General features: G+C 38.1%; 1 protein-coding gene across 1 annotated transcript; it reads right to left on the bottom strand.

Moving 5' to 3' along the window:
* Positions 1-2,681: 2,681 nt before the first annotated feature.
* hoxb9a (homeobox B9a) lies at positions 2,682-12,778 on the bottom strand. The gene is made up of 2 exons (XM_084926859.1): positions 12,003-12,778; positions 2,682-4,333 (listed from the first exon to the last, which is right to left on the bottom strand). Exons 1-2 carry the CDS (start codon positions 12,616-12,618, stop codon positions 4,098-4,100), a joined length of 852 nt encoding a protein of 283 aa, XP_084782985.1. The 5' UTR covers positions 12,619-12,778; the 3' UTR covers positions 2,682-4,097.
* Between the last annotated feature and the right edge of the window lie 14,668 nt (positions 12,779-27,446).

Here is a 27,446-nt window from a genome sequence, read left to right as displayed (position 1 = left end):
CCTTATACAAAAAAGACCAAATAACTTGTGTTTTGAAAACTCTTACTCTTTATCATCTTCCAGATCCTCTCTCTCCTGAAAATACTGAGGGTTTTCTGAGCAGAGAGTATTTTCTTTATTATTAGGGAGCCACACAAGCAAAGTTATTTATTTGTTGTGTTCCACCACAGAGTTACACATATCCAGACGACAGAGGGTAAAAGCAAAATGTGGGAAAGGGACGACACGCTGATGTAAGTGCTTAATATGTAACAATGTTGGAGCCTTGTGTGGGAAAAGAACGAGAAGAAAGACAAAACATACAAGTACACACAATTATGCAAACACACATAGAAAATAATAGAATTTAATTTTCTTGGTCAGGGAGAATGATAGCTTTCTACTCATCCATAGATCCCACCGGCCTTGCTCATTGGGATGGCAAGTATAGCAACATGTATGTTTTTTTTCCAGTAGCCTACTTCACATTGGTATTTCCTGATAATATGTGACACAGATGATATTAAGCCTGGTGACATCTGGGTATGTTTCTAGTTATGTATTGCTTTCATGTTCCAAGGTAGGCATGGGGGGATAGCCTGGTGACCCTTTACTGGATGCAGGCCCTTGCCAGGATTCAACATCCAACCTATTGTTTCTTTGTTTTTTCTTCTTTTTTTTGAAAAGAAAAATGGTAGGGTTTGAGGGTAGGCCAGATCTCTGCTGGGGAAATAGGACCACAATATTCAGCATGATTTCACGAGAACAAATAGTAATATTTATAAAGTCTTGCCCAAACCCACCTGTAAACACACTTCCCAACAGCTGGATGTCAATTTTTAAATATATAATTTACTTCTTTTTTTTTTAAATAACTCATTGCTACACTGATACCAAATTACACAAAGAGAAATGAAATTCATATTAGTACTCCCAAACCTAAGTATTCTAGGCACTCTAGAGCTTTATGTTACTATTTTGTAACTTTCTGCATTAACAGGATAACCGTGGCAACTTTTAACTATTTCTACAGTTTCAGCTATGATAATTGTATCTGTGATAAATAAGAAAGGAAATAGAGACGCTGCATGCATAATCAGACTTTGTGTCTGTAGGAGTCATTTGGTGCAGCAGAGACAAACACAGGAACCACAGCGGCTTCACAAGCCCCTAATGGACGGATGAGACGCCTCTATCTAATGAATGCACTCATCATCTGTGTGTGTGTGTTTGGGGGTGGGGGTGGGGGGCTATGGGTTTATTACAGGCTTTTGGTGTTGCAGCCAAACAGACGCCCCTCTTCTTTCACTTGCAGTGTAGAACTGAAGAGACACATATTTTAAACACATGCTGTTTCATCTGCTTTTATCCCTCAGTCTCTTTGTCTTTTGTCTTTTCCATCACAAACTACTAACTCTGAACCTCCTCACATTTAAATACATAAGCCTATATACCAACATGGTAATCAAACTAAACATGTTCTTAATATAAAGTATCTTCTTTAATATTAGTCTCACCATCTCAAGTTTGCAATTGCATAAAGAAACAAGAGACAACAAACCAAGCAAAAAAAGGACCAGGGCTTTAAAGAGTCTTTAAGGAGTCAGAGTGTGTGCATACATTTTCTGAAAAAAAACCTCCTGTGTGTCTGTGTGTGTGTTTGTGTGAGTGTGTGCGTGACCTCTTTCATCCTTACTCCTCCACCTCTGTGATGACGTGGCTTTATTTTGTCTTAAAGAAACATGTCTTCATATAAAGTTAAGCCATGTGGTCTCATAGGTGACGGGCTATGAAGAGGATTTTGTGTGCACTGAGCTTCAGCACCTTGTATTACACACACGTGGTGTTCAGGTCCACTGGAGTGTGGAGGTGCTATGTCCTTTCATCATTTTCTCCTTCGGTTTGTGTTTGTTTGCGTGTATGCGTCCTCCTTTCATGGTTGCTACACCTCTGTGTTCACGTGGCTTGATTTTGTCTTGAAAACGCATGGCTTAATATAGAGTTAAGCCATGTAGTTCTATAAGAACGACTTCTAGAACTGCGACATCCAGAAATGGTTGTTCCTTTGTCAGGAGAGTAAATAGTGGAAGTCAGAGTAAGGGCAGATAATAATACTATTGAATCTCTGCCCCAATACATCACCAGAATGTTATCGTTCACCAAAACAAAAATAAAAAATACAAAATCAATGACACAAGAGGTTCACCGGACTGACATCAGAACATGTTTTAGACAGTTGGTACAACAACATGGAAAATAGAATCTACAGAACATGGCAGACAAAACGAACAGTCATCTATATTACAGTAAAATGTAATTTCCCGAAAGGACAACTCACTCAACTTATTCCAATAAGACAAGGTTACTCACTTTATATACAATAAATAAGAAATATTTCATATCAAGAAACTTCTCTTTAGTTTTTTTTTCCTGTTAGCATCCCCTCTGACAGATTTAACACACAAAACGATGTACGACGAAATGAAGTCTTTGAGGCATGCGCAAACCATGTAAACATTTGTGTAAATAGAGGATTTGTTGATGCTTCGGAGAAACAGCAGATTTCTCTTCATGCTAAAAAAAAAAACATCTGGCCATATAAACCCTATAATTTTTTGTAAAAAGGAGTAGATGTATTGTATATGTATTTTGGTTCACACACAAGCTCTCTCTACCCCCCCCCCCCCCCCCCCTCTCTCTCTCTCTCTCTCTCTCACACACACACACAAGCGCTCGCGCGTGTTGTTTATTTCCCATCCATAAAACTGCTACGGGACGCCATTTAAGTATGCCGACACTACAAAAACGCAGTCCGGCTCTACAACACGGCCTACTTATGTTTTAACATCCAAATCAATAAAGTTCTGCATAAAATGAAGAAAACACTCGAAGATATAAAATCTGCATACTAACCTAAGACTGTTTTTTTTAACTTTCTGTCTGTTGCTCTAGACTTAAACTTGTAATGGGACCTGCAGACATGTATTTATTTTCAGCTTTATTTATTTATTTTTATTGCACCAAGTTTCTGGTAGTAAATAGAAACCAGTGTTGCGCACGCATTCAACACAATTCGTTTCATGAGAGAGAATGCCTTGCATAGCAGTTGATACACGACAATTTATAAAAATAGAAAGGACTTTTTTTAAGAATCCAACGATCAGAAGCGACTTGGAAAAAAGACTGACGATGGTAAGCAGACGAACTTTATATCCTTGTTTTCAGTCTGAAATGTGCACAGCTGAGCTGGAAGTTTAATTTGATGGAAAGGGTTGGTTTATTGAATAAATGATAACTGTCGTGAGTCCTCTTCTTAACTAACTCTAAACTCTTGTGACGTCAGGCTACTGATCAGCCGCCGCCGCAGCGCATGAGCCACCCTAAAAGCAAGCCGAAGATCCCAGGGATAGACAGACCCGATGGTCAGACAACCGGAAAACAAACGGCTATTGGCTGCTTGTATCAGCTTCGACTATCAGGCGCTATGTAATCAAATCCTGCCAGAAAAAAGAGTGGGTGGGGTGGGGGAGTACAAATACAAACGAACAGCAACGCGCTTGTGTGCGAGCTGTGCGTGCTTTTCGTGCTTGTTAATGACCGGGTGAAATCCCATTTTCAGCACTTCAGCACACACCTCTGGTGTCAATAAACAATCAATCAACTTTCTGCACATTTTATCTTGAAGAATTTAATCCGATATCAAATTGCATTACTGTAAAATAATTGTTAGCTTAATAAGAATAGAAAGTAATGGCAACAAAATCTTTGAATTCATCAATCTATTAGTCTGATCCGAAGGTTTACACTGAGTCAGTCTGAGTGCTTTGAAAGATTGGCCGCCGAAACAAACTCAATTTTTTACTATCGCAATCGCCTAATAGGAAATAATCCAGAAGTTCCAGGAAATTTCCAACTCTGAAAATCAGACGTTCCTAATACTTCAGCTGCAGCGTCATATGTGCTTGTTTGGGATCATACTTAGAGATTGACATCACGTTTGGCTCACTCGGAATGTTAAAAAAGAAATTGAAGCAGTAGATGTGCATGTACATTTTTGCAGTTCTTGGGAATGTGAGATGTGTGTGTGCATGCATGCGTGTCTGAGCGTTTATGTCATGCTAGTCCTTGGATTGGTCCTTATTTTGTTTCTTCATTTTCATCCTCCGGTTCTGGAACCAGATCTTCACCTGCCGCTCTGTCAGATTGAGTGCGCGCGCCACCTCATGTCGCCGATCGCGCGTGAGGTACATGTTGAACAGGAACTCCTTCTCCAACTCTAGCGTCTGGTATTTGGTGTACGGACAACGTTTCTTTCTGGAGGAACGTGCATGAAGCCAATTGGCCGATGGGTCATCTGCAGGAAGAAACGACAGAAAAAAATTCATCGATTAAAAAATGGAAATTGATAATCCATGCCGTCACTCTAACACTATTTTGTGTTCACGACATCTTGAAGACAACACTAGACTCAGCAAATGACACTTTTATGCACGTTATTAATAACACATAATTTGGACAGAAGTAAAACCATGGCCCTTTTATATGGCATCACATCAAAGCCACGCGGCCTTCTTTCCATGAATACCCTCCAGTATGCAGATTAAAAATGACAGAGGATTAAAGGGGGAAAAAAACAGGAAAAGAAGAGAAAAGAAAAGAAAAACTCGTACTACCAAGCTGATTTCCTTTTTTTTTTTCTTGTTGGTTAATTTTTAAAAATTATTATTGAACTCATTTGTACCTCACATTGGCTTCACGCGCCAGTCAAGGAGGCAACTATCGATAACAAGAAAACAAAACAAAAAAGCAAGGCAAAGTTGAATGCACTAGGAGTAAGCACTGTCTCTATATTTGCAGCTTAATCTAATTTTATGACAAAAAGAAAGCAAACACACAAAACACATTGGTGAAAGTGTTCTATCTTTTAGTTTTTTGTAAGGATTATGATTTCAATAGAGCGCTAAATCCATCGCTTGTGTAGCAATTGTTCCTAAATTTCCTAGCTGTGGGAAATCTATAATCCAGAAAAAAAGGTTATCCTTTGCTATTCATTAAGCGTACTGAGATTTGGCTCTTTTGAGTGCAGTAGCAGAAATCTGAATGAAAACTAAATGTTTTTGTTTTCGATGAGAACATAATGAATTTCTTTCAGTTATTTCCCTCGCTGTCTTTGCATCACCTCCTTGTTTGCCAGGCCACTGTGCCCCCACCACCCCTTCTTCCCATCACCACAACCCCGTTTATAGCATTCAGGACAATGTAATTAGCCTTAAATTCTCGTTTAGCAGGCATGGGTTTGGTTTGGGGCTCAAAGCTATGCCCCCCCCCCCCCCTCATCTCCACTATGAGGCAGGTTGTAAGGAGTCTCCCGGCATCTCAAGTTTCTTAAGTATAGTTACAGATCAAAACAAAGCTCCCTACTCAATTTTAAACCCGTTGATAGTGCTTTTGCTCATGTGAAAGAAAATTGCGCATCCATAACTCGTTCTGGTACATTTCCATCTTTATATGTTCTAAATAAAATCTTTAACCAAGCGCAAGCATTTCCTGTGGTTAGGTCAGAGTCTTCCTCCATTAAGTCAAACCAACAAACGGAAACGCCTAGCAGTTAGAATAACTAAACTTTAACAAAGAAAAAAATCCATCCAATGTTACCAAGTCAGGCCTTAAAACTCCAAACAAGACAAATAAAAACTCAGTTTTAAAAGCCATAAAATGCCATCAGCAATGATAAAAATGTGGGACGCACAGGGGAAAACAAGAGCATGCTGCGATTATTTCCTTTAAAGCTGCTGTTCATTCGTTGCAGTGTTATTTGATTTTATTTCATTTAAAGGAAATCAGAGAAACAAACCACAAATGAAGTCTAACCATCAGTATGACCTGGAAATAGTTACTCTTTCTGAATCTTTCTGATTCATCCTTGCACCCACCAGCAGGTCTCCAGCAGGTGCTATGTCCTTTCATCATTTTCTCCTCCGGTTTGTGTTTGTTTGCGTGTATGCGTCCTCCTTTCACGTTTGCTACGCCTCTGTGTTCACGTGGCTTGATTTTGTCTTGAAAACACATGGCTTAATATAAAGTTAAGCCATGTAGTTCTATAAGAATGACTTCTAGAACTGCGACCTCTAGAATAGGTTGTTCCTTTGTCAGAAGAGTAAATAGTGGAAGTCAGAGTAAGGGCAGATAATTATAATTCTATTGAATCTCTGCCCCAATACATCATCAGAGTGTAATTCGTTATTGTTCACCATAAAAAAAAAATTAAAAAAAAGTTAAATCAATGACACAAAAGGTTTCCCGGACTAACATTAGAACGTGTTTTACAAAATGTAAAGAAACATGTAAAGAAACATGAGGTATAACGACTTGGTAATTAGAATCTACAGAACATGGCAGACAAAACGAACAGTCATCTATATTACAGTAAAATGCAATTTCTTGAAACGACAACTCACTGAACTCATTCTAATAAGACAAGGTTATTCACTTTATATACAATAAATAAGAAATATTTCATATCAATTAACTTCTGTTTAGTCTTTTTTTTTTAGTCATTTTTTCCTGTTATCATTGCCCTTCCCAATTTAACATTTGAGGTTGCTGCTCCTCCCTGAGACTGTTTCTCCTCCTAAGTGTGGAGTTTGTCCTCCACACCATCACTAAGTGCTTGTCATATAATCATCTAAGTAATCTTGTAGGGTCTTTAAAAGATAAAACACCTTGTGATTACTGACATTCTGATCTGGATCCCATTTTATATTTATGTAAAATAAATTGTTTTAATAATTAGATATCAAGCAACTCTTTGAGTTTGAAATGAGTAAATACAATAAGGATATTAACTCTCCTGCATTTCATGGTGACATTTGCAATTGGCTTGAAGTTGACCTCTATTGTAGTTTGCCACATCCATATTGACTTCCTGATGAAGGCTCTTTGGGTCCGGTTGATCTTGTACAGTTCTAAGCATTCCAGGATTCATGTGTGAGCCATTCACTCATAGGCTTTCTTGTAGTCAGTCCAGGTGGTGCATGATTGGTCAGTCTCATGTTGCAGACAATGACTGCTCTAGCTACCAGTAGCTGGTGTTTTGCCCCTCTGATGTTTCTGCCAGTTCCTTTCTGGGGTCGAATAATTTATTGAGCCATATGCCTGTTCATCTTAGCTCCTATGATGCCTGACACTATGGTTCATCTGTGCTGCCAGAGGCTCATGGAATATAGTTAGCTTTTTTAGCCAGTACGTGTGAATGACGCTAAGGACTGGTACTGTCCAACTCTTCATATTTGAAACTCTTTCTTGGATGTGATGGCTACTGGAAACGGTTCAGGGAGCTTCCTGTGGTGAGCTCTTAGCTGCACTAGCCACTGAGCATTGTTGTTATTTGCTGTGTCCTTGTCCCATATGCTCTTCCAGTACTGCTCTGTCACCAGCCTTGGTGGGGCTGCTCTCAGTCTGGTATAAACAGGGCTGTGTAAAGTTTCTGAGAAATTGTTTAGAAAGAAAACATTCTCCCTTGCTGATCTGTTGGCTTATATTTTCTTCAATAACTGCTTCCATGAGATATAAAGTTCCTTGAGATGACTGGTGTTGTGAACTGACACTGTATATAACCAGTGGGTGGCATGATGGGCTATGGCCGTCATTTGTATGCAGTCTATAGTAATCTTGCAATGCTTGAAACTCTGGGTTTTGAAGATGATTGCATTATCTAGAATCTGTCTCTGCTTGGATTTGACAGAAGATATAATTTAGGTTTCTCTTGTGTTCTCCCTGCAAGTTGAATTATAGTTAGTGGCCATTGTCAGTAAATATGTCCTTAATACCTTCTGGAATTAATTTCCTTCAACAAAAGCAGCATGTAGAGGATTTATTTCAATGCAGAACAAAATATTGTCCAGTAAAGTGATGAGGCTGGTGGGAACTAGGGGGGTGAGAGCTTTTGTCACTGTAAAGTGTGTGCTTTGCATTCCCTGGGTGTATATTCACCTCTAGGACCATTCATTACCCTCAGAGCTGTGCCGTGACGATGGCTGTCACCCAGGATGACAAACCGATTGAGGAGTGGGAGAGTTTGGAAAGGGCTGAGTTAGTGTAGACATCTTTTTTCTAATATATGGGAAGTCAGAGAGTATCTCGATAGAAAGAATAAGGCTGGGGTGGGGTGTTGCTTGTATAATGGTAACCCTTGCTTGTATGTTAACTTTAAGTTTTCTCTAGGTTACATCCACATAGTTGCAGAAGCTTGGTGTTCATGGACAGGCGCATGGATGAAAAGATTTACATTCCCCTAAAGCTGCCTGCTATAGCCCATGGCCCTGCAGCTGATGTTCAGTTGTTAGCATGTGGGTCTTTGCCTAGGTGTGTGTGTGTCTACTTTGATGAATGCATGGAAACAGCAACTGAAACAGTTAAGATAAATATCCCATCCAGTCTCTTTTTCTCTGTGTGTCTTCCTCCCTTTGCAATTTCACCCTAATAGTTCCAGAAATTGACCTCTCATATATCCCAAAGGCATGTTATTACATTTCCCAGAGTCATATTTTATCCCGCTCCCATACTTCCCCATCCCCATCCACCGCCAACACTTATACCCCATCTCACCAACAGCAACACGCCAATTAATGGGGTTGTTTACTCTGTGTTATAAGTTAATAAAGTTCAAGGTAATAACTTTCTCTGCCTGCTTGGCAGCAAAAGCAGAAGCACAAAGACTGAAGTGTAATCTTGTAGTTTATTCTGGAAAGCAGCCCAGTGCCAGCAGCATAAAGAGAAATCTGTAGCTGTAGACTAGCGTTAACTGGATAGGATGTTTTCAAAGGTAGCATTCCAGTGATGTTATTCACATGGCGACCATTTTAAATACTCAGCCATAATCTGAAGAAAGACTACATCATGCAGACACTCATTTTTATATATTCCTCCCTGAAAACTAGTTAAAGAGGACAGGTACAGTTTATTAGACTGATTTCACAAGCAAAGCTAGTCTTAGAACCTGGCTATCACAGCATGTTCATTTTCAGATCTACAAGGTTGGATCAGGGAAACAGTCAAGTTTTTCATGTTGATAAAAAAAATGTCCAGAATGTTTCTGTGGTTGACGACACATGAATGCCAAAAAAACTTTTTCAGAATTCTTCCAACACCAACCATCTGTTCAAAATTCCTTATTACTATCAAATAGGGGAGGAATTTTGCCATGCTGTAGCTGACACATTTAAGTATATAAAGTCAACATTTTCAGGGGAATCTGGTTACTGTGGAGGACTGCATTGTTAGGCATTTATATGTGACCACTTCTATCTGGTATAAGACCCAGTGTTACGTGAATAATAACAGAAAGTACATTTTAATGTTCTAATTTCATGAGTACACAATATGTAACATACCTGTTTGTGAGTTTTAGAGGTGCTGAAAATTTTATTTTGCTACCTTTGGAAATTAATGGCTCCTTGCTTCCCTGTTTCCAAGCTAAGTTAAGCTAATGAACGTAATATGTATCCTATATACATAAACATGGTTTCAGTCTTCTCATTTTACCCTTTTCAAGGAAGCAAATAAGTATGTCCCTAAAATGCCTAAAGATGTAAAAGAAAGTCATTCCAAACCAAAGAGTTCTGAAAATGACAAATGCAAATCACCATGTGTGTTTCCACCCAAACTGCTTTACCACTGCTTTACTAATTACTCCAAAAAAAAGTCGCGCGGGGAGGCTCAATCAACGCAGTGTTGTGACGCCACCATTTTGAAATGTCCACGTTATGAAAAAGAGAAAAGGCTTTCACATGCTGCTTAGTATGGCTCCCACTACCTGAAACATTAAGTCACTGCAATACGGACACAAAGAGAACACAAATCAACCAGAGGAAAAAAGTCTCTATGGCTGCTTTTTGAACCCTATAAGACAGCTCAGAGAGAAACGTTTTTTTTCTATTACTCATTCAAACAGGGGAACAGAGGAACTCTTCAGGAGGAGCACCTTCACGAACACCACGGCGCTACGAACGGAAAGTCTAATAATTCAGACTGGAGCCTGCTAGCCTCCATCCTGTCTTTAGACTAGCTCACTGTTCTGATGGATAGCGTGCTCAATCGCAGTAATAAGCTGGCTGTGCATGTGTATGCATATGTGTGTGACTCTAGTGTAGTATTCGTGTATATATACACTAAACGTGAATGTGTGTATACATGAATGTGTGTTTCTTTGTGACCATTTTTTTTCTTATTAAGGCCACAATAGAGACAGAGGTCTCCCGCTCTTTCTCGCACACTGATGTTCCGACTCCTCTGGTAGATTTGTCAGGAGGGAGTTGAGAAGGGGAAATAAACTCCGGCGTCAGTTAAAAAGAAATTATACATTCATTTGAATCTCTTTCTAGGGTACGATTTTCTTCTGTCCCATCCAAAAAGTCAAGAAACTTTGGAAGAGAACTGTGAAGAGACCCAGCAAATGCTGTTGTTAAAAAAGCAAATAATCGGAAAAAACACAAAGGAACAAAAGCACATAAAAGAAGAGGAGAGAAAAAAGACCGCCCTGCACTTGTCAAACTACCAACGGATTTATAACAAGATGACCGATGACTGTGATTTGTGGAAGGTATTTTTACATGTACGTTCATATAACCACCAGACTACAGACCACAATAAGGTCAGTAGAGCTGTGCCTGGGTTGAAGTATTACACAGCAGAAAGGGTAATTTTAACAAAGTTACAATTCAATTAGCTGTTTGTTTGATGCTTTGAGATTAACCTGATTTGAAGGCTGCAGTCATTTATATATTGTTGGGTGATTTCTTTTAAAAAGTAAATAAATAAATAAAACTCGCTAGTACATAAAGAACACACAAAATTGAGTTAATTGAGGATATATATTCATTGTGTTTCACGTTGTAGCTGGCAAAGCTCGAAGCCATTGAGGAATTTACATGGGCCTAGGTGGGACGATTTATACACGCTGTGAGAAGGCAGAGTGCACGTCCTGACTGTCCAGCTCTGATGTGAGTCTAACAAAGTGTAGCCAGACCCCGCTGCAGGCTGACTTAGAGGCCTCTGCCCCACAGATGCTGGCGGCTCGGAGCTCTGCGGCTAGGTCACTGACCTTTCATGATTTTTAAAAAGAAACCGGGTTCGACAATCTGGTTTGTAGTTTTTTGTCTTCTTCTTCCCATTTATAAGCGTACAACTAACAAGAGAAACGGTAGACGCGCGGGGCGTGGGGGGGCATAAAATGGGTAATGCCTAAAGGCGAAGGATTGGAAGCAGAGGGGTCCAGAGACAATATCTTAATCTATCTCAAAGAAGATTTGGTCTTTTTGAAACAGGATAGTAATGCGTATGTCAATCTGAATGTAACACAAACAAACTACCTTCTGTGATTTCTGTCGGGTTGATAGATTTTAGGACGAAGAGGAAAAAAAGTGCCAAATAGGCTAGAAGTTTTCCAACTGTTAGTCTTAATAATCTTTCTTCCTAAGTTGACTTTGAAGCTTTTTGGACTCACCGCCCTCCCCGCGCGCGCTCCAAACCTTTTAACGTGTATATAATACGTACGCATCATTTGCGCAAAGCTGTGACAAGCTTTTGCCAGACGGTCAACACTATCGTAAGCACTATGAGTCACTTTGACGGTCTCTTTTAAGGCAATACCAGGGTCACCTTTAAAGCAAGCAACATTATAATACAGAGTGTTGCTCGTAATATCTTTAGCTAATTTAACAGCTTTAATAAAATCGTATGCATCACTTGCTCGTCACTGACACATTTTTTTAAAGAACTGTTAAAGTCTGAAAAAGTTGCGTCCCATAATCCATTTAAAAAATGTTACTACAGGCGCCAGCTGCAAATACAAGGATGACATGAGCCAAAAAACACAGTAAAGTTAGAGAGCAGACGGTGGGGGCACTTCGGCCTCTCCAGTTCTTTGTTCTAGTTTTATGGCGGCATTAAAAGCATTTACAATCACCCTCCCTCCTCTTGTTCTCTCCCACTATCACGCGTTATTTCCTGCTTTAATAACTTACTTTGATCCAGGCCATCTTTGTCCTCATTCCCTTCACTAATGTCCTTGTTTTCTTCGAACCCTGTTCCCTGGATGGCGGCCGAATGGTGGCTAAGCTCGCGCGCTGCCGTGGACGCTGACTCCAAGATGTATGTTGTGGGCTCGTGCTGATGCTGTCCCATGATTTTGGATGCGATCTCCCCACCGAGATGGCCAAGCTGAGGCTCCAGCTTGACCTGACCCGTTTGGCCCTGTACCGGACCAGACTCAGAGCTCCGCGGCGCACAGTCCAGCCATGAACGTATGTACCGTGTGTCCGCGGCGGGCACGTGCTGTGCGGGGATGTAGGGATGGTAGACAGCGGGGAGGCCACTGGCACCGTGGTGTGGATTAAATGGGCTCCATGATGACGAGAAGACTGGAGGCTTGGGCTGGAAACTGCAGGACGGATAGGAATCGGGATGGGGATGCTCCGTGTGCGCAGCAGCGCCACCCGGCAGCCTCCCACTCGCGGACGCAGCGGAGCTCGAGCCGGAATATTGGGCGCTAGGAAAGCGAGTCTGGGATGAGAGTTCATCGCTCTCGTGACTTATGATGGAGTCCACGTAATAGTTGCTCAAAGTCCCAGAAATGGACATTCTCGGGCATTATCTGTGAAACGCCTCGAGTTCACTAAATAGAAAACAAGACAAGAGACATTACGAGATTTCCTTCCTTTCCCTCTCTTTCTTTTTCTTCTTCAATTCTGTGCTTTGCTAGGTTGCCCCCTCCCTTTCTTACTTCGTCTCTCTGCCTCTCTATCCCTCCCCTAGTCCCTTTCTTTCGAAACAAAGTGCTACAGCCCTACAGCCTAGCACTGTGCACGGGGGTTTGTCAAGTCTGTGAGCGAGGCGAAAAATGATTGGCCGTTTTTTTTTTTCTTCTAACCTGAAAAAAGCGTCAATGAAGCGTAAATCACGCATGCACAAGCCCCCACCCCCTACCCCAGATAGATGTTTATATGCAATATGCAAAATCAAGGCTATTTCCGAATATCTTGTCAATTTATTTACTGCTGCTTTCGATCTAGAATGATATAAAACCGTTAAATTATGTTATGTCTGGACTGTATGTATGAACTGTAAAGCAGAGACAATGGCTGACAAATAAGCAGTGCCAAATGAATGAAAAAAAAAAAAACTAAATCAATTCCTGGATCGAGGAGTGTGCTTTTAAAATACCAGTAGTATAAGTGCCAATAGTCCTCCACTTAAGGAGAGTTAACACAGATATTTTCTATCCTAGACAAGATAGGCGGTAAAATTCACACCTATGTGTGTTTTTCATCGTTTACTTGACTCCTGGATCTACTTGGCAGCTTTTCTGAGAGTTCTAGAGCGTTTTTATTGACAGATTAACAGCCAGTTGTGTTAACGAGCGCCATTAAATCGGGTCCTGCGTGGTTAGGTCGCTTGTCTTTATAGCGCAAACTACTTCAACTACTTTTTTGAGTCTGTTTAATACCATAATAAAATCCTAGATCGTGCCGGCTGCTTTGGTTTTTATTGAGTTGATATATGGCCTGTGGTGGTGCGGATTGTAAACGCAACTGGGGCTGTTGAATCTTTCCTGCTACTCCGGTACAGGGTACTTTACACTCAGCGGTCAGCCTGCTATGGGTAAACATAGCTCGGTCCGGAGCGCAATGGGGGCACCGGGAAGAGAAGCTGGAACGGACTTTTATTTCATGGAACCGGTGGTGACTTCTTTGGCTGAATTATTTGGGATGAAATCCGCCGGTGTGCTCGAAACCAAGAAGCCGAAGAGCAGCTGCAGTCTGTGCTGATCGGGAGTCCTAACATTTGACTTGCAGCTGACCTGCAAAGTCACCGGGCTTGTAAGTCTTTGCATTTATTTATAATTACAGACTTGGAGTCTTTGACTGGTTCAGGAAGTCATTCTAGTACTCAAGGGTATAAATCCGAACTGTGCATCGTGTATGGAGCTAACAGTTATTTACGACAATTAAATATGACATACAGGTTGCTTGTTATTAAAGCTGTTATTTACCAGGTGAAAGATGGACTATAGCGCAGCTTTCATATATGCTGAGGAGAAATGATGACTTGTACGATTCTGAGCAACGGCTGGTGAATGTTCATTTCAGGAGAAGAAATGCAAATACAAACCCAACAAACCAAGAGTCCTTCAAACATGACTGGTGACTCTGGCGCACAGTTTGGTATTTGAGCTTGAATTCACCACATTCCTCTGAGCTTTTGTGTTAAAGCACTCGTTTACAGCTTCGTTTGAAAATCAAAAAGAAAAAGAAATAAAAATATAAACTGTATTAAAAAAAAATCTAGCTGTTCATGCTCAATCAAATAGGTTCTAGATAAAGTTACTGTGACCCAGATCGCTTTTATCCACAAGAACAAGTAATGAGGTGCGTTGTGAAGCAGTGTAGCACATTGCCACATAAGTGCCAATTAACCGGACAGTTCAAATTGTTAAGCATTAATTAGCATTATTTTCGATATGTTTAGAGTAGAAAAAACAGGCATTTATGCCTGTTTTGCAGGCATAAATGCTAGGGATATTTTTCTTTTTCAGACCACAGGCTGTGGGAATTTTAATTGTCGGTGGGCCTCCGCCCTGCAGGGCGTTCTGCCAACTCGAGGAGTTAATTGGAGACAGTGGTGCTGAAAAAGCTAAAAGAATTTTTCTGCAAACCACCTTAAATTTCAACATCTTCAGTGGTATGACTAAAGAGAGTTTTGGAAAATAACCTTCATAGACACACAAACAAAATCCAACACCGTCATGCTCGTTTTGTTAACATTGCCCATACCCAATTAGATGTTCTCTTCAAATATCCTGTAGAAAAATATTTCCCATCTGACATGGCACAGATTGGCACAACAGCATGAAGCAACTGGAAAGACGTCGGTGACCAAAAAAACACAATTTCACTGCGAAAACTGAGCATAATGAAGTACATGTGCAGAATTCAGCCTCGTCTGTTCAACTTTTATGTTTTTATCTTCGTTTTAGTCAAAGTGCCGAGCTTTAATGGCAACTTCACAGAAAACAAAGCTGAAGCTGTGACCAAACTAATCGGACTTTCCCCCTAACCCTTTCTCATTTATTTCTTTTAAGGGGGGGATGCAACCAGTAAAGGCATTTACATTGCACTAAATCCATTTCCAATATCTCAAATTTTCTGTTTTGTGTGGTTTTTTTTCTGTTAAATATTATCTTAATATCGATCGCAGGAGTCATTTAGTGAGAATGAAGCCAGCTGAGTCAATTAAAAAATAAAGTGTAAGAAAGCAATTTACATGCATGATGAAGATGACTTTACTTCATGCATTTCTCTATTTTCAGATATTGAAATTGAAAAGAAAATGATCGCAGTGTGCCGGATATACTAAAGTGAATATTTTTAAGTAAACCTAGTTTGTTTTTCCCACAGCGAAAGCTCCACCATCACATTGTAACCAATTACAAATTAGATCTAAAGTTAAAGGTATTTTGGCTGTTAATCACAATGAAGTTAAAATTAAATAAATGTAGTCGGTGGGGTAAGAAAAATAACGTGAACTTAACAATTTTCTAAATTATTTTGTCGCAAAACAAAACAAAAACAAAATAATAATAATATATAAATGTAGCATTGACACAGCTAAAATGTCATTATGCAGATATTTAATATTTGAGAAAAGCAGCTCAAATCATCGACTTGGATACATGTTTTTCTTTTCTTTTTTTAAAGGTAAATATTATTTTTACATTGCTTTTAATTTGTTTTTAGTTTTACTTACATAAAATATATTCATTAGCCATTTGATCTGATTTTTTTTTTTTAAATCAACTAGTCCCTGTGGTATTTGTATTTAATTTAATACAGAATCGGTCGGTTAATTGTTCAGTCGGTTAGTTTCCCTGGGGGAAAGAGGTCTCAACATTCTGTCTCAGGAACTTTTAATATTTAAATATTTAATTTCCCCTCATACTGGCATTTTTTTCTTCATCCGCTGTTCCTTTTTTTCCTTAACGGCGGAAACGTTTTGAAAGGAGCGCAAAATAGGCAATAACATACATTTCAATATCTTCTGAAATAGAGTGAGGGTCTCAAGTATTCTCCGTTGCATTAAAAGAAACATAATAACCTTTTTTCCTGGAATATGCATAATGTGTTAACACACATACAGACATCGTTTCCTCTTCTGTTCAGTTCTTTCTGATATTAAACTGCATTTTCTATTTTGTTTGTAGAAGTAGTCTGTTTAAATAGGCATGCATCACGTGGTCACATTAATATTTTAGTGTAATGTAATTAATATGTTTTTGAATTGAATTTCTAAAAATCAAGAAAATCCCAAATATTATGAACCTTGAGTACAAAACCAGGGGAACAGACTGTTTCAGTGTTAATTCTACAAGAAAAAAATTGCCAAATGTGATAACAGATACTGCAAAAATTAAACTATCAGATTAACACTGATGCATGCTTCTGGTAAAATAACTGCCATGTAATAAAGTCATATTTGTAGTGGAGGTCAGCCTTTACCACTCCAGTAATGGCGGTGTAATAATAAGTCTAAAAAATAAAATAAGATAATAATAAATAATTAAAAGAAATTGTTAACACTTACTCATGTGATTTACAATGGCTCATTTAGGCTTTATATTCTTATTAAAGGTAATGGTTGTTACCTTACAACAAAACCTGCTGAGTATGATAACCTGTGTGATTGATGCGATCTATATATTTTAATAACGACCACATGGCTGAACGTCGTAGATCATCATATTTCTCAGCTGAAAAGCTTACCTATTCACACAAGCGGTTTTTTTATGCTTAAATCTTTCTATCTAACACTGATAGATGTATCGGACCAACTTGGAGTTAGTATCGTGCCCATGTTTGGCATACAAACCAGCAACGTTAGGATGACTAGATGACCGCTCTCCCTCCTAATCTACAGCCACAGTGAAGTCAGTATTAATCATTAGTTAAGCAGCAGGAAAAAAGTAGAAACATATCGTTATGCTGGACGGGCTCACGGCGACAAGTAATGTCTGGAAACATCTTAACTATAGTACAGCTGCTGATAATTCATCTTATATCATTTGACTCAAATAGGGATATTGTTAATAAGTCCACGATATCTTTTACGTTCAGGCACTTCGTTGCTCTATGTAGGGATGATAGTCGTGCTGCTGATGTAATTACAGTATCTTAAAAATCTACGGGAGACCAAAATTGTGGGTCTGTTAAGGTGGGTGCAGAATATAAAAACAAAGCATTTATTAAACTCATTAAAAGGATTTATTTTATTTTTTGCCTGGCTTAGTAATTCACGATTTGGTACCATCACTACCTACAATCATTCTTTTATTGAGAATAGAGGTTTATAAATCTTAGTTAAATTCATGCTTTTGCTAACATTTGTTCTACAATACATAGCCTCAGAGGACATTTTTGCCAGCAGTATTGAAATCCTAGACAATGTTTGAATATGAATATCTCAAAAAAACTATTAAAGCATCAATCTTTCAATGGCTTCTCTCACCACAAAATTAAATCAGGATCTGTAATTTGTGAGTATTGGCTAGTTAAAATGTGGAAATAAATGACTAAATAAAACCGCCCTGTAAAGTTGCATATTTTAGCACACACTAATAAAATTAAACGAAATCACATTGCAGAAGACAGCTAGTGACAATTTTTGAATAGCATATAGTTGTATTACATAATAATGCAAAGACAAAAATGTAAAATACTTTTTACCATGAATTTCTTCTAAAAAGAGTTTTCAAATGGCACTTTATTTATAACTGATTTTTTGTAATATATACATATTTTTTCATTTTTCAAGACTCACTCTGAAGGCATGCACATTGCCCTGGAGATGTCTTATGCTGCACATCCTTTCCAGCCCTCTCTCTGTCTAGTTAATCTATGGAAGTCCTCTTCTCCTTCTTTAGTATCCAGCCTCATATGCAAATCACTATAATCGCTTTCCTTTGCCACCCATCGCTTTGCCGTATGCCTTGCCTCAGAGTACTCTTGTCTACTTTCTTTATCTCCTTGACCGTCCCATTTTTTCTTTGTTCTTCCTTTGAGTATTTTCCTGTTCTTTCTTATTTCACCAAGTCTCCTTGTTCTCTTTCCTGTATCCAGAGGGCACACCAAATACCTTCTTGCCAGTTTCCCCGTCACGTAGTAAGTCTTCCCCACCACCGAGAGCCTGTTTCAACTCCTGTCTGAACTCTGTGTAACATTTTCTTTCTTCTGCTTCCACCACTTAATGCTTGCCTGGGCCTTCACACACTTCCTTTGCTTCATTTCCAAAGTCATCCTACAGATCACTATGCAATGCTGCCTAGCTGCTCTCATGGTTTTGGGTTTTGGACTCAGTTTGTGGACTTTTGAATTCTTCTTTATCATTTTATTCTCCATTTGGTTCTTAGTTTGCTTATTATTGGTTGACACTTGCCTAGGCATCTTGAGTCTTAAGTTCTTTGGCTCACTTAATATTCTGCTTCAACATATTTGGTTTAGTCTGTTCCTATTTTTTCTTAGTCTTTCCCTCCTTGTCTCAACTTGTCTGACAATGTCTCTGTGTTTAGTTACATCCTGTTTTATTTTGTTAACCTCTTGACTCATTTCTGTTGTATTTCATTTTGCTTCCCCTATTTTGTTAATGTGATTAGTTTCAGCTTTTTCACTATTTTGCCCCACCCATGTTGCTTTTGCCTGATTAGCCTCTGATCTATCTGAATCCTTTGTTAGTCTGTTCTTGTTCTGTTATTCTGATTGCCTGCTGATCTGTTTCTGCATGTTTTCCCTGTTGGTTTTCTCCATGTTAGTACTTTGCTTATTGGGCTCTGTTTTTTTTCCAGAAGTCTCAGCCTCAGTTGAGATCACATTTTTGTTTGTTAAATATATCTGCAGTTCTGCACATGGGTCCACATTCTCCTTAATTCCTTAAAGCTACATTTGCCCCTGCAACTCATATCTTTTTCAGATTGTACTTTCTGCATAAAATGTGGTCCACTCTCATGCATCATGCAGTGTTTCTGTCTCTCCTTGAAGTATGTATTGACAGCTATTTCCATCATTTTCACAAAATCCACTTTTCCATTTATTTATTTATTTATTTTTACTTTTTTGTGGTAGAACATAATCACCAAATGGGATGATGGGTTACACCACAGCAATACCACATGAAGAAGGCTCGTATTTACAATCATTTTATCCAATATCCAATGTTTATTTAGTGGGACAGGACAAAGTACTTTTTTCTGTTTGTTTTTTTGTTACCAGCACACAATAAACAGCAGCTACAACTAGTGCTAGGATGTGCTTGATTTACGCCTCTTTTCAGGCTGGTGGCATGCAGCTGGTGTGACTCAGGCAGTTTCAGGTTCCTGTGATCTTAAGCATACAGACCAACAACTTGAAACAACTACATCTCACAGCTCCTGTTTGAATCCAGAAACTTTATGAATGACAGCAGCAGTGGCCACCAACATTGAAAATAAAAGAACTCCAATTTATTCTGGAATCTCAACACAAAAACTGAATAAAACTCAGTGAAGCCAATGCCTAATTTTTAAATGCAATAAAAACTTCTCTGAAGCTTTGGCAGAGGGGAACATTTTAGGGCCACTTGGAGATGGGGCTTGCAATCTAAGATCGAAAACCTTGGACTGTAAAAACTAGTGAACAAGGTAAGCTCTTTAGACATATTTGTACGAATGCAACGGCAGAGGGGAAAGTATTTCCTTCTCGGATCAAACTAGAGGATTTTTTGGTTGTTATGTGAACATAAAAAACAAATAATAATATAAAAAAATATAAAATATAAAAATGTATTTTTTTTTTAAACTACACTATAGAGCCACTTACTCGTGCCTTTTTTTAGTTTTACAGCTTGGCCTACACACTATCTTGTGCAAGACATTCTGCTTTTCCCTGGATTGAAATGTGCCAAAATTATAAATTAGTTTTACTTTTGTGCTTCATATCAGCCTAAACTGTCAACTCACTTGAGTCTGAGTCCTTCTTGAATCTGACACTGACTCCACTCAAACAAATTTCATATTACAATACTATAATACTAGAAGAACTGATGGTCACACATGTAACAATAAATAAAAATGCAAGAAAAAAATGTTCTTTAATATCTCGCTATGTTTACTTGCAATATCCACTGTGTCAACTTTACACACATCTGTTCTGGGCAAGCATGCAACATGCGACAGCATGCTTTTGTGTGACTGTGTTCAGAATGTAAATCCATGTTAATTGACAGTATTTTAGCTGTCACACAAGTATAATAACTCCCTTAGGGGTTTTTTGTGATAGGTTCAAGCCTTAGAGTATTGCCTTTTTCTGGTTTTGATCAAATTTTTTGGATTGTGTGTGGTTAAATCCAGCCGTAGGGGGTCAGCCTGCTGCCATAAATCATGTCTAACAAGTAAAATCCATTCAGCACCAGGTTGCTGCTTGGCTTAATGAATATCCAGGTGCGACTCTGATATGAAAAGAAATTTGAAATCATGTCTAGGGTTGGTTTTGTAGACTAGAATGCATGTAAAAAAAAAAAAAACATACACAGACAAAAAGTTTCAGTTTAGTCTCAGAAAATCTGACATGAGGGTATTAAAAGAGAATGCAACAGACAGGAAGAATAACAAAGCAGACATTCCATAGGGTAGAAACCTTCCTTTTGGGTGTATTTTATTGACCACCAATAGACAATAAAAGGCAATTCGGCCACCATAAGGCAATACTCTACCGTAATATACACAACGTGTACAGCTGCCGCCTGTACTTTCTCTAGCCACAAATAAACAAGATGGATAATTACCCCTTGGTAAAACATCAAAAGTGGCAAAGAGAGAGAGGAAAAGGAAAGAGATACATAGATGAGCAGGGAGGGAGTAAGAGCAGATATGAAGCTTGAGACAATGTGGTGGGACAGAAATGTTGCTGTCTCAACATGGCGTCTGCAGTCCTGCAGCTGGGGAACTGTCCTTACTGCCTCCTTTAGTAAGCTCTTGTTTATTTCCTTCTGTTTCTCCACCCTTCTTACCCTGCACTCCATGTTTGCCAATATTTTCCCAGTGAGTATTTTCCTTTCCTCAGTGTCTTTTCTTTTCCTCCTCTCCTCTCCTCTCCTCTCCTCTCCTCTAATCTCCTAAAAAATGGATGGGCGCTGGTTATTGCAACAGCATGTGTTTCTGATTAAAGCTCCACACTGGAGTCTTGTGGATTGCTTCTCATGCAAAATAATGTGACCCAGGGTGTCAGATTTAGCCTGTAATGAAACAGGGTAATCTTTATGTTGAGGAAAGCACATCCACTTTTGACTGCCACTATTCTATTATGTTTGTACATGTTCCAATCTCCATCATTTTTTTATTATAATAATAAACAAAATTTATAATAATAATAAAATAATAAGAATCCCAACTGGCTAAGCAGATTGGATATTTACTGTAAGGTAATATTTTATACTTGACCTTACTTTCTACCATCTTAAACCCTTAACCCAGATAAGTCAGGAAACAGGACAATACTTTTTTAGTATCTATGAAGAGACCACTACATTACTGGAGCTTGCCAGTTATAGTGAAAATGCTACTTGAGCATGATGTCACCCTGAAGTTGTCTTATGAAAGACTTAAATACAGTCCTTGTGGAACAAACCATGTTGCTAACAATACATTTTCTTTAACATTAACAGTAATACTGGTGATGATATCACTAGTCTGATGCTATGTTAATCTCTACTTCGATTGTAATAATTTAATGTAATAATAAAAAACAAATAAATGAATACAAAAAAACAAAATTTCAAAAAACAACAAAACAAAAACTACAATTGATGTTGAATATTTGTTACATTTGTAAACTGCAATATCTTATTTTGTTATTTTATAGACATTACATATGTACTCAGAGCAGTTAACACAAAAACTTGTACAATTACTGCCAAGCTGTGCTCTTATTGTAGATGATGTGTGTCATATGTAAACACTGTGATCACCACTCATGCTCAGCTACTTGGGTGCTCAATAATATTTACCAAAATTACTTAAAAGTCTTTTTTTCTTAAAACACATTCTTTCTTCTTCAGCAAAATTTGAAGTTATGATGTCAAACAGTGTTTTAAGATGCTTAGTGAATAACCTGCCCAAGTCTCTATTTAATTGCATTTTGTTAAAATGCATTTTAAAATTACATTTCAATACAGCTCCCAACAGAGATCATAATAATTAATTAATTCAGTTCAATTCATCTACAATACAGAGAAAACCCCAACAAACAAACGGCAGCCATCTGTCTACAAATAGTTTCAAAACACTTTCACAATATGCTGAAACAGATTCAAGCCCCACTTTTCTGTATGGATGTATATATGTGTGTACACTGTACAACCTCATTAGTTCCCAGAACTTTAAAAAACTATGCAAACTTATTGCCTCAAAAAAACTAAGTAAAGCCTACTTAAGAAAGCTACATTAGGACAACTTATTCATTTCAAGTACTAAGAACAACTTGTTGTTTCTGACTGCGCAATACTAATTGTTTACCCACTGACAAGCATTTCAAGTTCTACTAAATTAAAAACAATTTGTAGTAACTTAAAAAAAAAATCACATTATGTTTTATCATTCTTGAAATTTCTAGTACAACACTTATATTAATATAACACTGAATGTAAGTATGATTCAAAAAGACTAATTGGGTTTTTAAAATCAGCCCAACTTTTATTTTCAAATGCAAAAACGCATATCAGCCAACATACTGTTCTACTGAACAACAAACAATTACATTGCCATCGTTGTTTCACTGTAAGGTAATAACCTTACAGTGAAACAACGATAACAAAGTATCAGATTTAATTATTGTGAAACTATGTTTATACTCCCCATTGCTTTGTATTGCAAGTTACATTACTTATATAATCAAAGTTAAATGTATTTATTGTTCAGCCACAAGTGCAATCTCTAGATCAAACAACATATTTGTTTTGCATTCAAACACAGAAGCTTGTATGTTGTAATATTTTAAGGATGGCTTGTTTGCAGTCCTGGTATTACTGCCTGAATGACCGTCATGGATTTAGGTGATCCTAATGTAAGTGCAGAAGAAAGTCTTTAACATTGTCCCAACTTCCCTGCAGGTGACCATCCTTACTGACCACACCATCTGTGATGGCGGACTCATCTTCCCTGGTGTCAAAGAAGACAAGCAAACAATCATATTCTTTAGAACACCAACTTATTTGCTTTCTTAAAACATCTTTTATTTTATTTATTTTTTTTTGCATTTGCTATAGAACAGAACCCGATTTAGACAATCTCAGGTTCTCTCCCCACCGGAGAGGTGACATTTAATGTCCCGCTTGTCAGTCTGGATACCCCTGACCACCATCTGACACACAATAATGTCATGAAATCAAATTTTTAAAAAAGGCTATGGAAACACGGCCAATAACTTTTCACCCTGGTGATCTGCAGAATAAATCAGGCACAAAACAAATTTCACTGTTCAAAAACTTGCAGACTTAACTATATACAGTGTAGACCCTCTAAACTAAGTTTGTGGGATATGATCTTTCAAAAAATGCAGATCAAACTGTCCTTGTTTGCATTTACTTATTCAGCTTGTCTTGTAGAATTTATTTAAGTCAACAGTAACAGCATAGTGCAGTCATATCTCAAGTCTAATAAGAGAAGACAGGAAAAGACCAGTAAAGAAACAACTTCCCCAAACTAAAGCACAAATGAAACAATAAGTAAAACAGGTTGATCTGGTATGATTAAAGTTTAGCCTGATTAATATAAATGTCACCGAAAATTACTAATGTATTGTAAAACCAAAATACTTACCACTCATGTAATGTGGGGAGTGTTGGTCCAAGCCTCAAAGACACAAAGCAGAGGGAGAAAAAACATAAATTATTTAGAAGCTGATTTAATACTTAATGGCTGTGTGACTGTTATAAACTTACAACACAGAAGGTCAATGTAGACCTCATACAACCAAATTAGACTTGCACATATAATACTAAAGACACCATCTACTAAGTGTCTGAATGTGTGGTATTACCACCGTCAGTTTAGGCCTAAAGAGATATGTGTTTTTAAAAAAAAACAGCTAAATAAAATAGATTCATTACATGCTTGTTAAAAGCTAACTTCGAATATATAAAGTTTCTAATGAGAACAATAACCAGGTAAAACATGTGACAGTGTTTATATTTAACATAGTCAACTGTGACTTTAACGCAATTCTTTAGAAGGACAGGCTAAAATTACTTTATTTTTTTTTAACTATAAAGCCAAACTAGACTGATGCATGATGCATGTTAAAAACAGTACTTCCCATATAAAGGGCTTTAGTTGGAAAATTAAAAATCTAAAAATAGTGTACGTTCTTTAAACTTTCCACTCTAAAAATAACACACTATATCTGGAAAACTGTCCCATGTTTAAAAAAAAAAAAAAAGAAAAGGTACAAGCTTCAGCCATGGAACCAACAGAACTCTGTACTCAGAAATCTGTATGTATCTAAATATAGGATTTATGTTCTTCATAACTGATTCTAGTATATTTTTCATATATTCATCTAATTTAAATTAAATATATAACTTAAGGACCTTACATGTGAGCCATGAGTTTTCTATTAAGTGTTAAGTAACAAAACGGTAAACTAGACAAAAAAAAAAAAAAAAAAGAAAGAAAAAAAACTAATAGAATCTAAAAATCTAAAGAAAAGAAGCCCTCAGGTTCAGTTAGGCACACTTACCTGTAGTTTGTGAAAAAAAAAAAAATCAATAGAGCATTTTAGTTCTACACTACACTGGGGAGTGGTTGCATGCATGCTGGGACACAATGCGATTCATGTCCCTTATATGCAGGCAAACACAGCAGAATACACATACGAGTCCAAATAAGTACTCTGTGTGTGTGTGTGTGTGTGTGTGTGTGTGTGTGTGTGTGTGTGTGTGTGTGTGTGTGTAATGTATATGCACATATGTATACAAACAAGACACTTCACACGTTCCCTGTATTCATTATTTTTTCAGCTCCGAGATTTGCAAGCTCCTCTTCTCCGACAGTCCATCAGACCTGAAATAAAACTGCAGCTCCAGGTATGCTCTGCTACCTGAATTCTCAGGTTCTGAAACTTCATCGTCGCCTGGCTGGTAGGTCGATGTTTATGTCAATTTCCATGAGGCGACGCTGTTGAGTCAAGCACTGGTAAAACAAGTTATCCAGCTCCACTTGATCGGTGTCAGGACTTGATCGGGGCTCATCTGGAGAAGACTTTAAGGCGACACACATCGGACACGTGTCAATGCATTAATCTTTTTTAATTAATACTACTACAATACAGCTTTCAAAAGCAGGAAATATCATGTAGTGACTTTAAAAGAAATACCATTCATCATTTACAGTTTTTTCTGAATGCTTAAACCCTAACTGTGATTCTTATAGCACAATTTCTAAAACTATTAATACTTATAGCAAAACCACTCACTGAGTTTGCAAAACTAAAAGCACAAACACTGCTTTGCACTAAGTTTGCCATTTTGTAACACACACCTTGCAAAATTGTGGCTATCCACAATCCACTGCACAGCACTCTTTTTGCAGAACTGTAAACACAACTCACTGCTTTACACTCAATTTCCAAATGATCAACACACTCCTAGCAAAACTATACACATTTATGGCTATTATGTACACTATTTTGCCAACTGTCTGGCACACTGTCACATGTGAAAACTGTGTTAGATAAGTAGTTCACTTTGCAATCAGCCTAAGCACTATAAATAAGCTACAGCAGCGGTCCCCAACCCCGGGCCTCGGACCGGTACCGGTCCGTGAGTCGTTTGGTACCGGGCCGCGAGAGTTGAGGCTCAGGTGTGAAATGTATGGTTTTCAGGGTTTTTATCAGTTTTCAGCGTTATTTTGTTATCGTTTTATCTTTAACTCGGTCTTCCTGGGTCTTTTCACGTGTGTTATCAATAAATCTTCTTTTTTCGGTACCGGTACTAGTTTTATTTTGTTGTATTTTTCCGCGACACCTTAAAGGCCGGTCTGTGAAAATATTGTCGGGCATAAACCGGTCCGTGGCGCAAAAAAGGTTGGGGACCGCTGAGCTACAGGTAAGCTGTCCATGTGGAGTACAATGGAGGGAGCAAGAAGAGTGAGAATTAGAGGAGGCTGAGGAAGAGGGCGTGGAGGTGAAGAAGCAGGACGAAGAGGACGACAAGGACAAGGAGGTGAAGTTAGAGGAAGAGGACAAGGAGAAGCAAGAGGAGGACGAGGAGGGGGAGGAGGAAGGGTAAGAAGAGGAAGAAATATAATTACTGATGACATCAGAGCTACAATAGTGGACCATGTAATCAACCATGGAATGACCCTGAGGGAAGCTGGCCAACGGGTTCAGCCTAACTCGAGCCGCTACACTGTAGCAAGCTAGTGCATTGTGTGCTTATTAATGTGATGGCTTGTGTTAACTGTTGGATACGAAAATACCATTTTTACAAAGGTGTGGAGAGTTAAGCAAGGGTTATTCGCTTTTACAAGAAAACTACAATGTTTTGCTGATTGGGTGAAGAGTTTTCTTATTTGTGTGTAGAGTTTTGTAAATAGCCAATAGTTACAAAAATGTGCTTAATCAGAAAAAACGGTAATGTATAACTGGAGTAAACATTCATTTTTGTTTTCTAAATCATATTTTTTTCTGATGAATTTGAATAAATATAAACAGACAAGAAATTAAGATAAAAAAGGGCAACTGTGTATCCTTGTATCACTGTATTTATTATCGGACCAAACCCTTTCTAGGCACAGGCGAAACAAGGTAAGAAACTATGAAATAATACATTATTATCATTATTCATACTACTTTAGTTTTAGTAGCAGTAGTACTAGCGGTTGTAATACAGTACATGGGGTAAACAAAATCAAAAAGTTAAAATCTAATATATTTACTTTGTATGACATTTGACGACAACAATTAAAGTCTTCTGTAATAGAGTACAGTGTTATTTTAACAAACAGGGAGAATAAACTCTGGGAAGAACTTTGAGTTAATACTACTACTACTACTAACTCAGCACATTATTCAGTGTTCTTATGCCAAACGCATCAGCCTAAGATACCATCACAATTTAACCGGAATAACAGGATATCATTTTATAGTAACATCAGTTTATCTAATGTTACAGATGTTATTTGGATCGACAGTCGTACTTACCAAAACAACGCTTATCGCAGCATAAGAACTAAATAAAAACTTAAATACAAAATATATGATTGTGTTATTATGGCTGTTACGATCAGACTTAAGCGAGTTGAGGAAAATTAACGAATATGTGTAGACTGATTCCAAAACGGTTCTCATGTTTCCTCATTTTTCTGATCTCGTCATTTAGGAACGTGTTGG

This window comes from Perissodus microlepis, chromosome 4 (genome assembly GCF_051167445.1).
Source record: "Perissodus microlepis isolate ML-2025 ecotype Zambia chromosome 4, ASM5116744v1, whole genome shotgun sequence".
In the NCBI taxonomy this organism is placed as follows: Eukaryota; Metazoa; Chordata; class Actinopteri; order Cichliformes; family Cichlidae; genus Perissodus; species Perissodus microlepis.
The sequence above is the reverse complement of the archived record's forward strand: the minus strand, read 5'-3'. Positions and strand labels throughout refer to the sequence as shown.

Bases quoted from the DNA above. Each gene is read 5' to 3' on its own strand.
- hoxb9a (XM_084926859.1), bottom strand. From the start codon at position 12,618: ATGTCCATTTCTGGGACTTTGAGCAACTATTACGTGGACTCCATCATA. The intron at 4,334-12,002 runs GTAAGTTATTAA...TTCTTCCTGCAG, and splicing joins CAAAGATGGCCTGGATCAAA to ATGACCCATCGGCCAATTGG.